This window comes from Amphiura filiformis, chromosome 17 (genome assembly GCF_039555335.1).
Source record: "Amphiura filiformis chromosome 17, Afil_fr2py, whole genome shotgun sequence".
Taxonomy (NCBI): Eukaryota; Metazoa; Echinodermata; class Ophiuroidea; order Amphilepidida; family Amphiuridae; genus Amphiura; species Amphiura filiformis.
Genome location: NC_092644.1, coordinates 52,688,647 through 52,708,064, shown reverse-complemented (window position 1 = coordinate 52,708,064; position 19,418 = coordinate 52,688,647). Strand labels below are relative to the sequence as shown.

Genomic DNA, 19,418 nt, shown 5'->3' with positions numbered 1-19,418 from the left:
TGCCTTTTGGACACTAAAATGCATTCGATCCTTAAATTTGTTTCAACCGAGTCTTAAATTAGCAAGCACAATAAGGTTGGTACCATTTTTATATACATTGATGAAATTTTAAAGATTTTTTTTCAAGTTTCTAACCGGCGCAAATCGTTAAGTGTGTATTTCCCATTGACATCCAAAATGGCATAGGTACGGCGTATATGGTCATTTTCACGGTAAAGGGTGTAACTTTGGATTTTTAACATTTTAATCCGTAGTGTTCTAATAAAGCCACATATTTCCATGATTTTTTGGCCACATAAGTCATCTAGTTAGCAGCTACCTTGGGTAGCATAATCAGCTTTGGGAGTTACTGCGTTCAGTTTTAGCAGGCTTAAATGTACTTAATATTGCCATTTTGAAAAACTATAAAAAACAGTAACATTTTTGTAAAACCCTGTGTTTTCTTCAGTTAGTTCATGGATAATTTTTCTTATCCTGAAAGTACAGTCATATGTTCAGTAAACACTGCCACATTAGATTTAATTGTGAACAGCCCTGTATTTTTGAGAACCGGACTTTGATATTTGTTGTTTGAGGCTTCATTTTCCGTTAACAATTGTTAACAAACTTTGTGGGTGTAGCTTTGGTTCATAATTCTTGGTTATTTCTTCACTTCTTCTTGATTCATAACAGTTGTTATCTTAACTTGAAATGGGTAACAAAAATTAGTCGATTTGCAAGCTTTTAAAATTTTTATAAAATCTTGACTTCAAAGAGCCGTTTTCCGTTAACTTTTTGAAGCCTCCGAAACAAACTGTTCAGCAAGCTTGTGCAAATATAAATAAAAGAGCTCATCCAATCTATTTATCAAAATGTAGCAAAGTAGATCCTCAAGTCACATGTTTTTAAATCGTGGAGATATATATCACCGTTTGAAAATGGGACCAAATACGAACTTTCCGTTAACAATTGAAGCCTCCGAAACAAATGAAGCCTCCGAAACAACAATAAGATTAATTATCATCTATGCATATCTAAATTGGTGTGTTTCATACTGATATCTGCATTGTAATTATTACTTGATATGTGCAGAATGTCATAAATTAAAAAAAAATTTGACATTATGGTTAATGTTTGAAAAATATACTGATACCCAAAAAGCCTGTTTCGGAGGCTTCACATGCAAAAAACACCATACTTAACAAATGGGTGAAAAAATTAACATGTGATAAATCTACAATATCTGCCACATAGAATCATTGATTCAATACACACAAGAAAATAACAGCTTAGATGATCCCAACACTGTTGTTTTCAAAAAAACTACTTCTGCATTGTTAACATGAAGCCTCCGAAACAAAAAAAATGACTTGCTGTGATAATTTAATTTTTGTCACAACTGAAATTCAATACTTAGAAGCAAAGCATGAAAATTGGTAATTGTGATATTTTTTACCTATTTTTTTATGTCAACTTGTAGTAGTTAGCCAAATATTTTACTTTTATGATCACCTGTGTTGTTAACTGAAGCCTCCGAAACACAAATCGCTTGAATTGCCATTTCTAAAAAATAACTCCAATTTCTGTGAAACTTGGCTAGGAGGTTCCTTTCATCAAGTAGTATTTGTACATGAAGTTAGACATTCAAATTATTTTAGGAACCCAATTAAAACTTAAAAAATATGTTTAAGGTTTGGAAATTTCCATTGTAAATGACACTTGATGTTAAAAATTTTCAAAACTGCAATTACAAACATAGCAAAACATGGTATAAAATTTAACTTATATCTGTTGACTTACTTTGGAATGGGATTTCACATGTATTACAGCTTTCATGTCATAATTTTCTGAGGTTATGTAAAATACATTTTTTCTTAGATTTTAACCAAAATGTTATGGAAATGTCAAATTTTTTATTAGAAATCAAAAGGTTTAAGCCTTGAAACATTATTTTACTGGAATTTAAGTTGCTTCTATGCATGATTTCAGTAAACAGAAACATATTTAAGTGGTTTGAAATTTTGACCCTAAAAATCAAAAGTTACACCCTTTACCGTGAAAATGACCATAGGAATGGCAAGCGAGTCTAGATTATTCGGACTAGGCTATGCTAGGCACCGGAGTTTCGCTCGATTTAAAACGGCAAAATGCGCGGCCGGTTTTTTATAAAGCGCGAAAATTCAAGTCAAAAAGCGTGAAAATGCATTTTCCAGTATTTAAATTCACGATTATGACGATACACACGTACCCCGGGTCTACACCTCATCAAATGTTGATTGTTAAAAAAAATAAAAGTGCATTTTCGCGTGATATTCCATCTCCGTTAAGCTATGATAATTTTTCTCATTTCTGTGTCAGTTTTGGTCCGAAACGTGGTCAAAAACAGGTGCAAAAACATGAGCAATTTTCGTTCGTAAATTCACTTCCGCATTTCTTTTTTAAAATTAACGTGTTGTTGATGCTACAAAAACTAAAACACGTGCTACCACAAATAATACGAAAAAGGGGTTATCATTTGGATTTTGTCTTTAAAATTGCTTTTATTCATCGTAACAATAATACTAATAAAGGAAACCTAGATTATTTATGAGAAAATAAACTTAAAATATTAAAAATTGAATATTGTCAGGTTGTGATAAATAACATTAACCGCACGTTAGCGGCACGTGCTTGGTTGTAAACAAATCAATCGGGACTTCCCCACCATCAGGCCAGCGATCGTTCGGAAAGCATGCAAAAAGTGCACGATTTCCTGACGTTGCATTTACAAATATTGCAGAATTTACTTCAATTCTCAGCAGGTGGGTCAAAATTTTGGGGCTTTTATTATCTGGACGCAATGGCGCACACTAACGGGAAGCCTGTTATGTTGTAAAAAGGTTATTATTGGTGAATTTACATTGAAAAGTAGTGTGTTTGGCAAAATTCTCAAAATTCACGATGGACCACCAAAATCGCGATGGACCCCCCAAAATCGTGATCTTTTATGCTTTTTCTTGCGATCGCTGAAACTCCGGTGCTAGGCTATGCCTAAAGTTGTCATGCATACATCATTACAAAATGATGATGAAAACAAGGCGGTAGACAAAGCACACTCTCCCACTGTTCTCGCTGACTAAATAAGAGGGATTTTAAAAGTCTGTTTGTTTATTTATTTATTTGGGTTTTTTCTTGGCTTTCTTTCTTTCGTCTACCGCCTTGTAGTAGTTGTAGTATGATGAAAGCTTTAAAAAATTAAAAAATAAAAATTAGGCTTCTCTCCCGGGGCTTCTCTCAGGCATATCAGGTAGCCAAACTTGACACGTCGATATGGAATATAATTGAAAATATGTTACTTCATATTACAAGCTTTAATACCAACCTGTAGTGATTGTCAGCTCCTTCCATCGGTAATTTTCTGCAGTAACCAGTGAAGCCTCGTGATAACTACTGTAATCCGCCATTTTGTTCAAAACAAAACAACGATCAAACCGTTAGAGGCGCTAGATGAGTAATTAAGCGTTTTATATTATACTAACCATTAAAAACTAATCTATAAATCTGATATAAATATAAATATACACAACTTTGTATATTTTAATGATGTTTGTTACTTTTAACTAATTAAAATATATTGTGATTGTGTTTTTTTAATTAACAAAAGCTTTTTAATATTTTTGAACTACATGTAGTGGTTATTTATCTTGAAACTAGAAACATTGATTGAAGAAAATAAGGACAACCAGGGATATAAAGGGATAGGCATCGTAGCTATTACGTAACACACCGAATGATGTAGTTTAACTCTAGACAATAGGCGCCATATTGCAGGAGGGTTAGAGTTCATAGAGGAAACGTTAAAGGTTAGTAGATTAGGTCACCCAGGCACATCACTAATGTGTTTCACGAGTTGTAATACCGACAGGTAAAAACATTGATTTTGTAAAATTCTCCCCAGCTTTTAAAATTACTAAATAAGGAAGAGTACTTCAAACCATTCTTTGATGAATCTATGCAATATGACGGTAATTTTTGAAACATCTAAGAATCAATCTTAAACATCTTCATGATATTCATTTTTTTTTTGCGCATGGTCAAAGCATGCTCTTGCGCTATCCACAGACTATCCGGTGGAAACTTCAAAGCAACGATCATGCGTTAATATTTACAAAATGGCGAATGATGTAGTTTAACTCGAACAATAGCGTGACCGGCGTGACGTAGTTTTTGGCATTGTTCCTATATGCACTTTCACCCTCCTGGGACAACGTCGCGTCGTGCGGTGGTAAATTTGTGAAAGATTTTTACCTGTATTGTCATCTGTAAAGCTTTCTATAATGCCAAAGTGAGTGTTATATATGTATAGAAGATTATTATTATGTTGTTATTATTGTTGCATTGAATATCTCCCTTCTTTTATGTCCCAAATGACTTTTGAAATGAGCGATCCATCCCAACCAAAAGCAAGCCAAATGCAAACCATGCATGCATGCAAAATGCCCATTGACGTACGTAGATTATTTATGAGAAAATAAACTTAAAATATTAAAAATTGAATATTGTCAGGTTGTGATAAATAACATTAACCGCACGTTAGCGGCACGTTCTTGGTTGTAAACAAATCAATCGGGACTTCCCCACCATCAGGCCAGCGATCGTTCGGAAAGCATGCAAAAGTGCACAATTTCCTGGCGTTGCATTTACAAATATTGCAGAATTTCCTTCAATTCTCAGCAGGTGGGTCAACATTTTGGGGCTTTTATTATCTCGACGCAATGACGCACACTAACGGGAAGCCTGTTATGTTGTAAAAGGTTATTATTGGTGAATTTACATTGAAAAGTAGTGTGTTTGGCAAAATTCTCAAAATTCACGATGGACCACCAAAATCGCGATGGACCCCCAAAATCGTGATCTTTTGCGCTTTTTGCGCGATCGCGCGAAACTCCGGTGCTAGGCTATGCCTAAAGTTGTCATGCATACATCATTACAAAATGATGATGAAAACAAGGCGGTAGACAAAGCACACTCTCCCACTGTTCTCGCTGACTAAATAAGAGGGATTTTAAAAGTCAGTTTGTTTATTTATTTATTTGGGTTTTTTCTTGGCTTTCTTTCTTTCGTCTACCGCCTTGTAGTAGTTGTAGTATGATGAAAGCTTAAAAAAATAAAAATTAGGCTTCTCTCCCGGGGCTTCTCTCAGGCATATCAGGTAGCCAAACTTGACACGTCGATATGGAATATAATTGAAAATATGTTACTTCATATTACAAGCTTTAATACCAACCTGTAGTGATTGTCAGCTCCTTCCATCGGTAATTTTCTGCAGTAACCAGTGAAGCCTCGTGATAACTACTGTAATCCGCCATTTTGTTCAAAACAAAACAACAATCAAACCGTTAGAGGGCGCTAGATGAGTAATTAAGCGTTTTATATTATACTAACCATTAAAAACTAATCTATAAATCTGATATAAATATAAATATACACAACTTTGTATATTTTTAATGATTTTTGTTACTTTTAACTAATTAAAATATATTGTGACTGTGTTTTTTTAATAAACAAAAGCTTTTTAATATTTTTGAACTAGTGGTTATTTATCTTGAAACTAGAAACATTGATTGAAGAAAATAAGGACAACGTCGCGTCGTGCGGTGGTAAATTTGTGAAAGATTTTTACCTGTATTGTCATCTGTAAAGCTTTCTATAATGCCAAAGTGAGTGTTATATATGTATAGAAGATTATTATTATGTTGTTATTATTGTTGCATTGAATATCTCCCTTCTTTTATGTTCCAAATGACTTTTGAAATGAGCGATCCATCCCAACCAAAAGCAAGCCAAATGCAAACCATGCAAACCCATGAACCATGCATGCATGCAAAATGCCCATTGACGGATGCATGCACATACAAAACTGTGTAGGGAATTTCAACGAACATAAATTATCTGTCGTATCCAAATATGGTAGATCGTTACCCAAATGAGGCAAGTTGTAATATAAACATTAAACAGTGCGGCGCTCAATGGCGCTCGTGATGTCTATCAAGTAAAATAATATTATTAATTTCTCGATCATGAGAGTATGTAGGTAACCCAGGCAAACCTTAGTTAACACATTTGCTAGTCAGCCAAATTACCGATAATGTCAATGCATTTTTACATAGAAATTTAAAACAACTGCCCGAAGAAAGAAACCTACATAAATATGTTTTCTATACTTCACTTGACCCAAATATATGTTTTTTTATGGTGATAAGTCACCCGCACATGGAATTTTAGAGGGATTTTGATAGCAGTTCCATTAAAAAAAGCTGCTATCATAATGAGACTAAGATCTAGAAACACCCCCAAAATGCCGTTTTGGGGAATTTTGCTAGCTGAAACTTTTTGATGAAAGTCAATCTTTGACAAGATGTAACTTTGCTACGGAAAGTGCTATGAAAAAATGGTTTTCAGTTTTGGCTTTATTTACTCAAGGGCTTTAATTTGATATATAAAATGATGCAGTTTGATGGCAAATTTGAATTCACCTAGCATACCTAGAGTATGAATGTTCTGCTTGCACTGCTTAATGTCGCAAGTTTAGTGGAAGAACACGATAGCGCGATCGATTGTGCATGCACAGGAAATGCAGCGCCATCCAAAGCGTGTGTGGTAGGCGTTGTACGCTTGACGCAATTGTCATTGCGTGCCAATTGAGCACTCATGATCGAGGAACTATTATTTTAGCTATAGTCCCAGTCCCAGAACAAAATCAGAAACAGAATCACTCAATCAGTCCCAGAACAAAATATTAATTTCTGACAATAAAGTGACATGATCGTGATTCTAGGTCTGTACTAGACTCGCTCACCAGTCCTACGATACGCTGTACCTACGAACTGGCTCGCGTCATTTTGTTTGTCTGGGAAATACACACTTGACTTGACGGTTTGCGCGGGTCAGATATTCAAGAAATTTCTTCAAAATTTAATCAACAGTACGGTATATAAAATTGGTACTCGCCTTATTGTGCTTGCTAATTTAAGACTCGGTTGAAACAAAATTAAGGATCAAATGCATTTTAGTGTCCAAAAAGGCAAAATTATTGTCAAAGATCTTCCGAATTCTGCACCCCTGCGAAGGGTGCGGAATTGGAATCGGATCGGGAATAAAAATATCCGATCTTTTTGGGATCAAAAATTACAACTTTGGACGTACTGTTGGCAACAGACATTATTGGCAAACAATATAGAATAGAACATTTGATGTCAGTCAACTTGTCAAAATATTGAAGAAATGTGCTCCCCAAACTTGTGGCGAGTAGGCAAAATAATTCCCATTCAAACACATGGGAAATTGAAAGTCCATAAACAGTTTCTGTTTGAAATCTTGATGGGAAATTGGACAAAAGAAGCACATGGGGTCATGGTTCTACTTGACAGCTTTTAATCCCTATTCATGTTACGTTAAACACCCTATTGTGGACCATCCTTCTGATACTTGAGTGTTACAAGCAGAACGGTATTTTGTCTACATTTCTGTTTGTAAACAGATGAGGAGGTCAAAATTGTCATCCTCGCCAAATAGGAAAGTCAGTGTAATCGTACGGCACTATATGATGTCATTGATCATGTGATGCACAATCAAACTTCTACCAAGTTACTAGTTAGGCATGATCACAAAATTTTCAAGTAGGATATTTCACATGGAAATTGTTTTGTAATAAAAAGGTGATTATTTAAGGGGGTACTACCCCGGGTACTACACTTGATAAATTTGTGTCTATATTTGCATTTTTCTCAAAAACTAATAACACAGTGGTAACAAAAGTTATGTATATTATAGGGGCAAGGAATCCAATTACTACACTGGAATTTTAGTGACCCAAGACAAGCCCTTCGTTATTTATGATAAGAAATAAGGTACCGTTAGGATGTACCTCATTTACTATCATATATACTGAACCACATGTCTTGAGTCACTGAAATTTCAGTGTAGTAAGTGGATTCCTTGCCCCTATAATATACATAAATTTTATTACCAGTGTTTATTATTTTTGAGAAAAATGCAAAAATAGTCAAATATACCACAGGGTGTAGTACCCCTTAACTTAAAAATGAGTGGTCAACCATGTTTGTAGGTCAAAAATAGCAAAGTTCATGGGCAAATGTCTGTTTTAAAGAACTGCATTTTTCTGCGGCCATCATTTTTCTGCATCATTTTTCACCACGCCGATCTGTTTTACACAAAGGCGATTTTATTTGATGAAATCTAACTATCTGCATGACTTAGCTGTATCAAGGATAAAGTACCAGCACTTTTTAGACTACTTCTCCAAGTTTCTGGTGTCCATTCTGGTGAAAATTTTCTATTTTCCTATGGGGATTACACAGTTAAGCCATTTACTGTGGACGCAACTTTTTGAGTTGAACGTCGCCCTCTATAATAATAAATAATAATAATAAATTTTGGATCTATTACTACGACACAATAAGCAATGTGGACATGCCTAACCAAGTCTAAATTATGCAAATTTCCTAGCACTGCCCCATGCACTGACTGCATGACATCATGTGCACAGAACTGACAAATTTTTTAATAGAAAGCAAAATTATACTCAAATTTGGTACACTCACCACCAACCGGAGTCCAGAGCGTTTTCACAGGGTCAATTGGTGTCTTCAGCAGATGTTATTGCTCTGAAGATTTCTTGTTGACTAGTGGCATTGTTGAGACACTTCCGACGTCAAACAAGAAGATGTTGTGGCTCCCCTTCATCTACATACATTGGTGAACCTGGATGCAAGCTCAAAAGGGGGCTAACAGAACATAAATCCAAAGCAGCCAGTTCAAAGTCAGCGATCAAGGAACATATTGACAGGAGCAGAGGGCACCAGATTGACTGGGAGAACGTAAAGTGTTAGAGAGGGAGTCTTAGGACTTGTACGTAATCCATATCAGAACTAAAAAACCCAGACTAAACCGTGACAAAGCGCTAGACACCGACCCTGTTTGGGACAACCTCCTGACCCCCCGGGGGTGCCACTACATCTTCTTGTTTGACGTCATCGGAAGTTTCTCAACAACATCACTACAACACTAGCAACAACAAATCTTCAGAGCAATAACATCTGCTGAAGATGCTGGTTGACCCGGTGAGCACGCTTCAGTGAGTATACCAAATTTGAGTAGCGAAGTATAATTTTGCTTTCTATTATTTTTTGAAAATGAAATACCAAAATCTAGATTTAGGTTGTGGAAATACAATTGTTTGTTTATTCATCTCTGTCACCAATTCCGTGTGAAGTTTGCATTGTTTATCACTCAAAATAAATCACATTGCAACTGACCCTACTTTTGATTGGCACACAGTCCTAAGCAAACAATTATTTTACCGTGCAGCCTTATGGGCAATTCCACAATCTAACAGGGTGACAATTTACAAGCAGTAACTTTTGTGCGGTTGTAATATTTAAATTGCAAATTATTGAGAATAGCCTAAAATTGCGGTTTCATTACTTTTTAATCGATTTTTTTTTCAAAATGCCTAAAAATGAAATATAAATATTAATTAGAGTGGTAAAAAGGCATGAATTTGTACCTTAAAACTGATATGAACTGTGTGATTGTGTGGGCACGTTTTGTTTCATAAAGGCATTTTTATGTGGGATTCATGATTTAATAAGGCCGTGTAAAATTAATATTTTGGTTCTCGTCCCCTCCCTCCTCAATTTCTGGGATTTGTCAGATTTTTTTTTTTTAGATTTTTCAATTTTTTAGACTTTGGAATGATTTATGAAATCTTCATACATATAAATAAGTTTATTAGAGAACAAGCATCACTTCCAAGTCTTTTTGTGGTACTCTAGGGGTTTATCCCTCAGAATCTCACATTTGAAAAAAAAAAAAAAAAGGGGCCTCATCCTTTCCTCAAACACTGTTGGAAAAAACCGAAAACTACTGACAATGCTAATTTTACATTGAAAAAAAAAAAAAAAAAAAAAAAAAACACCTCCCTCCCTCATCAATTCATGAAAATCCTCTGGACGAGAACCAAAACATTAATTTTATACGGCCTAAACTAGACCATCACATCCAGTCCTGGGGTGCAAATTAGGCAATAATAGATTCTCGCATCAAATCTCCTGTACGGTAAATGTAGTTTAAGTATCAAACTTGATTATCCTAAAACATGCATACTATAGTGTATGTCTATTCCATGTTAAATTCTTGCAAGATGAATTTGAGAGAATCAATTTTAATTCATATAGTTTGCACCACTGCAGTCACTTAAAATGATGAGTTAAAAAGGCAAACTGATATCAAAACAAATTGTATTCAGTAACTACATGATGATGACAGTCATGACACCCTAAACTTGATGAAGAGATAATCAAATACATAATAAAATTCATTTGCATGTAAAAATTTCACTCTTCAAGTTCAGCAATTAAAAAAAACTTACTGAGAATGTTTTTTTTGAAGTATACATGTATATACTTCAAATATGTATTCATGGTACCGGTATAACATACATATGTGTACAATATGGCGCAATTGAAAGAGCATAAATTTTATGTTGACCTCTTTCATCTTGCCATGGTAGCACTTGTACTATTTTTATAGTGTGAAAGTTCATAAGCATTTTTCAATTTGTTTTTTCATGTCCATGTTTATGGAATTGCCCAGAAGCTACTAGAGCCCAAAGTCTCAACCAGACGTTCTTCCACACCACCACTGTCTCAAAACTACACATCACCACTGTCTCTACACTAAAATGAAGTGAGTTTGTAAATGTTTGTAGGTATAGCTTGTATGTGTAACAGCATAAGAGTGACATAGAACCATCCTGATGTATATTATTTATTTATAAATGAACAGCACCGCTCATTATGACAATGATGATGTGTGCTCAGATGCTCTTGGCCAGACCTGATATGTTTGTATATAAACTTGGCCTTTCTGGAAATGCATCATGGTCATTTTCTAATTATTTATTATCAGGGTGCCATTTTGTGTGTATTTCATGAAAATTTCAGATGACGATACCCAAATTTACATTTTTTACAATTTATTACTGGTTTTTCTGGGAATGGGAAAGGTTTATTTTGACAAGTTATGCTGGATGGACAGTGTTGTATTTCAATGGCCATGATTGTTTTCTTTTTTCCATGCAGTTGTGAACAAATTTGCTTTTGCTACAATGATTTAGAGTCAGGCATTTAGAAAATTCTCAAAGCCCCTGTGCGGCTGTGCACATTAGTAAAATTGCCCGCTTTTTGCGTGATATTCCTGGATTGAGTAAATTTCATTTTTTCTTTCAGCTGTTTTTATCTCAAATGCATCACACAAAAATCTCATAGCCTGAGTCATAAATCTCAATAAAATTCTTCATCTTGACCACAGTAATGCCTTCTTGAGAGATGGAAGGTGGTCTTTTCTTGTCAAAAAGCTCACCCTACAGTTTTAAAAACAAAAAATAAACAAAAACTGCATTCCGCATTACATTTTTAACTTTGGAACCTGGGCTTTGAGACAACAAACTATTAAATTAAGGCATCCTTACAAAGAGGAACTTCTGCAACAATTTGACCCCAATAACATGCCTCTGCTACCAGGGATGAGAATTTTCAGGCTTTTGCATGAATTCAAGCGATTTTGTTGTCCAAATTTATGCATTTTTATTTATTATTCTCATGCCTGTGCTACACATTCCTACAAGGTTTGATCAGATTACAATTGCAACGCCATATGTTTACTAATCGGATCATAATACAGAAATTCAGACTCCAGGATATGCTACACTCACTCTGTTTGTACACGAATGAGGAGAATTTTAGGGTATTCTTTATGGCAGCACGCAAACACATAAAAACAGTTACGATATCAAATACACATTGTCTTGAATAATGTTTTGCTACTTGTTTTTCAGGTACTACTGTGACTACTGTGACACATACCTAACACATGATTCTGTAAGTACAAGACAACTTTCATGAAAAAAGTTACTGCAAGAGTGTTAAAGGAACAAACAAAAAGTTTGATGATGGCCCATAAATGAAAGTCCCTTCATTAGCGATGGGGTCAAAAACAAAAAGTCTGATTACGTTTGTAAAAAGCTAGTCAAAATATCGGTCAAATTTTACCTTTCGGGTTGTGTAATTTTCAACATTTTACTACTTTATGTAGTGCACATTAGTATCTATTGGTTACTGGTTCAAGCCTAGGCTCATACACCTATTCCGAATTATGATATGCAATAGGCATTGGGTTGTAATCATTTCAGTGGTTGTAACAAAGACAGTGTGTGCCAGTTGACCTAGCAACAGTCATATTCTAAGCAGTCAAGTTAGCTCAATCGATAAGGCTTTCGACTATGGTGCGAGAGGTTGGGGGTTCAAACCCTGGCGGTGTCAAGTACGATCTTGTGGAAAAATTGAGTTGGCTTGAAATTCCCTTGGACAAGGAACTTACTGCTAATTGTCTCGTCGTAACCTGTACGAAACTCTGGGAGCTGATTCTGGTTGCGAAGGTTATTTGTGGAATGTCTAGGGTGTGCGGTCTTGTAGCAGCAAACACTGATATTCAAAAGTATCTCATTTTGGAAAATGGATCTCATATTTGTAATTGTCTCAAATTGAATAGATTTGAGATCCAATATGAGATCCAATTTGAGTGACAAATTGAGATATAATCCACCCAATTAGGTTTTATTGGGTGCTATGTTGCTAACTATTATAGTTGATGAAGTATGGTACTGTATGGAATCAGTGTCTAGACTTCTCATGGTCAAGAATGGGGTTTAATTCCTGTTCATGGTCTTTTGAGTATACACAAGGTGACCATAAGGTAAAGTTGATCTAAAAATGTTTTGCTGGTTCCTTTCCAAAACAAAAAATTAAGAGAATGTTTTTCAAATTATTTAAAGCATCAGAATATTCTGAATATCTCACAAACTTAAAATCTGGCTCAAAATAAGCTAAGGTGTCATAAAAGTGTAACACACAATTATTTTTCCAGCTCTTTTCTTTTGGTCTCCAACCAGGTTTAAATTATAGTATGCACATGTATCGTTCATAATACACTAAAAGAAAGATAAGTTATAGACCATTTACTTCACAAATTTAATTTTCTAGCCCTTTATGTCGTTATATTTGACAGACACAATTTTGATGATTTTCTGCAATCAAATANCAATTTATAAAGTATTACATAAGGTATTTTGTGGTTATTTAGGTGTAGGACCTACAGCAACTGATTGTGGAAAAAATGTGTCCAAATATTACAATAAGGAGGATAAATTGTTATAAATAAAATATGTGTGTCTGTCAAGCCATACCATACGCAAAGTGTCTGTCAAATGTAACATACAGAATAATAATTTGGCAAAAACAGTAGTTCAAGATGGGAAATTGAATAAAGATCACATGCAGTTTATAAATCACATGTTTTAAAACACTTTTATAAACTCTAAACTATCATCATAATGTGAACATCAAGTGATTTTTAATTTTTAAAACATATTATGTATGTTACTTTTGACAGACACATACAAATCTAGCGTATGTTACTTATGCATAAAATGTTTGACAGACAACACTTAACAATGGATTGTGTCATCAAAAAAGCTTCTCCTCACAAAGTGATAGTGCCACAAAGCTAGGTGGAGCTAAATGCTATGTCATGTAGCATAATTAGCTGTATCACCCTAGTTTAGCAGGAATTACAGCACCGTCTTGCGTGATGTTACTATTTGACAGACATTTCAAGAAAAATTTTAAAATTGTTATATGTTCAAAAAAGATGGCAGCCACTTACAAATTGATTATAATATGGAGAAATGAAGTTATTTACAATAGATTTACCCTTTAGTGTATGCTTCAAGTCTTTGTTTATAAAAAACTGAGGGACTTCAAAATCAATCAAAAGTTTGACAGACAATAGTAACATACGCAAGGCAAACTTTTACATCCTTTTTTTGATCTGTTAACTTATAATTCATAATGCCTCTTTCTGTTTTTTTGATTGGTTTACTGCACCATTTTGGGAAACAGGTCACATGAATTTCTATAAGGATCCATAAAAAAATTAAAAGCTGTTGAAAAAAGGCGTCTCTTGGCATGTTACAAATAAAAGTGTAAAAATAGGCATTTTTACAGCTATTTTTATTTTTTATTATTTAGAGTGAAAGGATTTTACTTAAATTGTGTATGCTATGTCTTTACTACCTAAACTTGCCACTAAACTAGCAAATATTCCATTTCTATAATTATTATTTTTTTAAAAAGATGTCAAAATATATGGCTATAATATGACACCTTAGCATATTTTGAGCCATCTGAATACTCATAAAATTGCCCCGGAAAATCGCAAACTCAATCACAAACAAAGGTCTTATAAATTCCAGGAGGATAGTTAGTTTCAGGTTGTTTGCTACAAAAAATGAAAAGAACAACAGCTAATGTTTAAATAATTCATGCAGTGAAAACTGAAGCAAGACCCTGATATTTAAATTGGGATTCATAAACTTGAAGTATGTACATGTATCAACAATAAGATGTTTCATAGTATAATTGACCTTGTCTTCTTGGCACTTGCAGAGAAACCTGATCTTAGGCCTTGCTCTGTCAAAAATACAATTTTGGTGATCCCCAACTTCTTTGACCATGAAATGACAAACATTCAATGGTAGCAGCAATGTATTAAGCACCAATTGGGTGATTATGGATCTCATATTGGTACTCAAATTCATTCTCAAATTGGGTCTCAATTCTATCCAATTTGAGATGATTTTCAAAATGAGATCCATTTTCCAAAATGAGATAGTTGTGCACAACAGTGAAAGTCCCTGAATTGTTGTTGAATGGTTTATAGAATGATGTGGGGCTGTAGTGGTCAGCAACAACCTGTAAAGTGTGCTGAGGCTTGTGGATCAACGTCTAGGCATTGTGCCTGTGCATAGCGCACTATAAATCGCTGCACCTTTTTTTTTTTTTTTTAAGGTGCACTATATGCTAGTGAATAATATTAAAGAGACCTTCAAAGAGCTGTACCTGTAAATTTGTAGTCAGTTTCAAAAAGAGTAGGGCATTTACCCTGGGGTTTTCAATCTGACACAGTTGTTTGTAAATAAACTCTTATTATCTAATGTGACTTGTTCTTTTGCAGCCCTCTGTGAGGAAAACACATTGTAATGGTAGAAAACACAAAGAGAATGTGAGAATATACTATCAGAAATGGATGGAGGAGCAGGCACAGAGTCTCATTGATAAAACAAGTAAGTCTTGTTTGTGTAGTGCACTACACAATTATTCCTATCATTGCATTATATGGAATTGCACAAATCAGTGATAAATGGTTTGGCATGGTGCTTTGTGATGTAAAAAAAAATCAACCCGGTTTTTGGATGTTGTTAATTCAAGAATTTTTTAAAAACAAAATAAGCAGTGTACTGCAGGAGAATTAATAATGATTAATAATTTGATATAAAAGTTTGATATAAAATTGGATCGATTGAGCCCATATTTATTGGTCGAGCTATGAGTTTTAAAATATTGGACGAGACGTAGTCGAGTCCCAATATTTTAAAACTCATACCTAGACCAATAAATATTGGGCGTAAAGCATCCAATTTTATCATTATTATGTTTTGGATCCAATATTTTCATACACTTTGATTCATCAAAACATAATAATTACAAAAATTGGACTCCTGTACAACTTAAAAAATGGTTTATTAACACTTTGGTGCATAACTCGGCAACCACAGGTCGTTCACACACTAAATATATATTTGTAATCCATATGACAAGCAGCGGCGTAGCTGGGAATTTTTCCAGGAGGGCAAGACTGTATGGGGCGGGGGCCCAAATCCACCAAATTTCCTCTTGGGGGGGGGGGGCAGGGGCCCAAATAGACAATTTTTGCCAGGCTTATTGATAATAATCGTATGGTATTGCATATCGTATGGATTCCCCATCTCTCTGCCCCTCCTCTCCCTCTCTCGCCTCTCTTTTTTCCTCTTTCTCCCTCCTTTTTCCTCTTTTTTCCTTGCACTAGGGGCGGGGGGGCCCAAATAGGCAATTTTGCCAGGGGGCAATTGCCCCCCCTGCTCCCCCCCGGCAGCTACGCCACTGATGACAAGGCGGATAATTTGATAATGCTTCTGAGTGAAATCAGAGCATGTTTATTTTTGACCCCTGTATAACGCCATGGGTTTATTTCAGGGGTCATTTAGAATCAAGTGATGTATGGGGTGGTATCCACAATTTTGGATTCAACAGGTCCAAATTAGGTAAAGTAGCTAGGATACCAACTTTTACTAACAAATGCCTTTTGAAGTTTGATTTATTGAAATCTTGTCTAGTCTAAACAGCATTCACTTGATGTTACATTTGAGCCTTCTCCCTACTGACCTCGAAAAAGTGGGGAATTTGTGAACAACTGTATTCCTAAGAAACTGGACGTGTGACATCGCCACCACATGGTTTCACCTACGCCTATTATTATGTTTGCATTTTATTTTTCATTGCAGCTGAGGCATATCAACAGGGCAAAATTCCACACAATCCATTCCCAGGTGCAAAGCCAGGTCAAGAGGGACCACCAGGAGTTGGGCCCCCACAGCGAACCATGGTACCACCACCAGCAAATTACGGTCCTGCTGGTGGTCCACCAAACCAATGGGACCTGGAGGCCCAGGTTTACCACCACCTCTAATGGGCCCACCACCACCAGGAATGATGATGGGGCCACCAGGGCCAAGAGGGCCTAGTAAGTTCTGATTTATTTACCTCATTAAAAAAACACCAACAGCAATGAAACAAAACAGTGATGCGACTAAAAAAAAACCTTGTTCTACGGTCCTGACATATCCAGATTTTGTGACTTTAAAAAAAATTGAGCTGTATGCAATTAAAAACAGCCATCGGCCGTAGAACAGGTTTTTTTTCTCATAATGATGAGAATCTAGTCATGTATGACTTCTTGCACTCTTCTGCATTTTATACGTTCTCCAGACACAATCAGTCATTCAATTTTGTGGTTCAAACCAGTTCAAATTTGGTACTCTGTAAAACTAGTATTGTATTTAATGTCAAAATATGCCCCCACCTCCAAAAATGTCACCTGTACGTTTGATAACCCTAATTTTTGGCATTTGCCTAAACTGTAAGTTCATGTTGCACTGGGCATATTTTGTCGGTCTGAGTGTTGTCATAACTTGGCTATTCCGGGCACGTTCCTCATCAACCTCCCTCTGACACTGGAGTGAATGATTGCTGGTGTGGGGAATGTTAACAGAATTTGAAACAGCAGCCACATCTTTTCATAAAAAATTCCAACATTTGACATATTGTTCAGTTTGATATTTTCTAAATTTCTGGTTGAGAAAATGTTTTCACTTGTGTCAACCCGAGCAAAAGCCTGTTAGCTTGGTTGTCTGACCGACAGAATAGAGCAATTTTCTAAACTAAAATTTAATTTTGACTTATGCTGTAGAGTGTCCAAACAACCTGGAAGTACTGTATACGTGTCTTGTTAATTTGTTGATATGCATAATAATGAAAGCGGTTCAATTTACGGAACATACAGAATTTATATTCTTTCATTTAAATATGTGGTATTACAAATGGGTATCATTCGTGTGTGCATAGGCATGTTAGAGGGATATCATATTGATGGGGTAAAGGAGTTATTTCATTGAGAAGTAAAGTGGAAGTTTGAATATAAAGGGTCCACAATTTCTCCCTAAGACTTTTTAGAATAAATCAACAGCAGGTTTTGTTTAAAATAAAAAAATTAAAAAGGTAATTTGTAGCACATTATGTTTGACACCATTGGTCCAAATTTATAATGTCACACATCCTTGTGTTCTGTCACAGTGGCTCAGTATGTAAGAAAATGTGCAGTTTTAAAAGATGCACTTTGATCCTTTCAACTCTCAGTAGGCTTGAACTACTGTAGGTTACATTCTGCATACATTGTGCGAGTGGAATGGATAAAAATGCAAGTTTCAAAACTGCATCACTTAGTATGTAATGTGCCATTGTGAGCGCATTGATGTGTGTTTTTTAATCTTGTACAAAACTTTTTGATTTATTTAAACAAGTCCTGTGGGGAATTATGTGAGGACCTATTAGTTTTAATTCCTCAAATATCAATCAATCAAAGTGTTAATACCAATCTCTTTGTGTTTATTTGTGTAGTGCTGAGACCAATGGGCCCTCCTATGATGATGCCTCCTATGGGACCTGGTGGACCGTTATTACAAAGACCTCCAACAGTACAAAATGGACCTGCAAAGAAATGAGGAGTTGGAGAACAATGACAATCATGATGGACAAGATTTTTAGCAAACTTTGTTGTATAAACTTTTTTAATTGCCAGCTTTTAAAAACAAGCAAACATTTGGCCATGCTCTGCATGATGTAGAACATCAGTAATGAAGTGCAGGTCTACAGAAGTGGAATGCGGAATTTCCTTGAGTTTAAATATTGTGAGCCAGCTTTGGAAATCAAGCATAGGCCTGAATTTGGCTGTTTAAGAAGACACCTTACTTGGAAGGAACAAAATGCAAAGTTTTCATGTGTATAAATATTTTTTACTTGTGTTGTCTCTTGAAAATTGGGTTCTCAAACCATGCTCTACAAGGACCATCTAAGGAACCTGTTAGCTCATTTTAATGAGTTAATGTTATCATTGGTGTAAACTTGGAAAAGTTAGGGTACAGCTACAAATAAATTGACAAGAATTAAATTTTTAAAGCATTTTGTAGAAAAGTTAAAAATGAGAGGCACAGAGCATTAAGCTATTTCATTGGTCTGGTATTGTGTTGCAAATTGTTAATAATTAAAAATTAATACCCCTTCAGGGGCAGCCAACCATTTTAGACAGTTGCATAGTGTTACTAAAAAACTTCTTTTTTATTGTGTATTCATGATAATAGTCTTGTAAAAAAAGGCTCTGCGAACCACATTAGATGTCATTTCGGGCTGCAGGCAGGCCACCCCTGCTATAAATATTATGTCAATTGTTCATATCATCACACAAGGTAACAAATCATAAAATTGATGGAGCCTGCAAAAAAAACTAGTTGCGTAAGGTAGGGCAGGGTTTAAAATGTTACATGTCTTGTATACTCCTGAAAATATAAATGGTAAAATGTGTCTCGTTTGTATCAGAGGGAGGGAGTGGTGGATAACTTTGTAATGAAATTAGTAATTATGTTTCTAGAGCTTCACGGTTTTGTTTTTGTTTTGTTTTTTCCTAACAGAAATCCCCAATAAAGAAGTAAAATTTCAATAATTGTCATTGCATTAGTATTATTGTCACATGTGAAAGAAGTTTATTTTATAATTGAATACCTGAGTGGAAGAAGGGCCCAACTCCAATTTTTTTTACAAAAATGAGTTAGACTCAGCATTTTATTGCCAGCAGACTGTTCTTCCATGTGTGCGAAAGATGAGCCAAAA

At 35.2% G+C, this 19,418-nt stretch overlaps 2 protein-coding genes across 2 annotated transcripts in view; one reads left to right on the top strand and one right to left on the bottom strand.

Moving 5' to 3' along the window:
- Positions 1–3,422, bottom strand: part of LOC140137295 (nuclear pore complex protein Nup160-like) — a 47,141-nt gene extending 43,719 nt beyond the window's left edge. Inside the window, 1 exon segment of the mRNA XM_072158938.1 lies at positions 3,341–3,422. Within this exon segment, the coding sequence (XP_072015039.1) occupies positions 3,341–3,422 (82 nt within the window).
- A 2,156-nt stretch (positions 3,423–5,578) lies between these two features.
- Positions 5,579–19,251, top strand: LOC140137957 (U1 small nuclear ribonucleoprotein C-like). Its single transcript, XM_072159772.1, is given in 6 exon segments — positions 5,579–5,678; positions 11,879–11,921; positions 15,115–15,223; positions 16,481–16,623; positions 16,626–16,719; positions 18,153–19,251. Coding segments are annotated over 6 exon segments (501 nt in total). The 5' UTR covers positions 5,579–5,670; the 3' UTR covers positions 18,257–19,251.
- Positions 19,252–19,418: the final 167 nt, after the last annotated feature.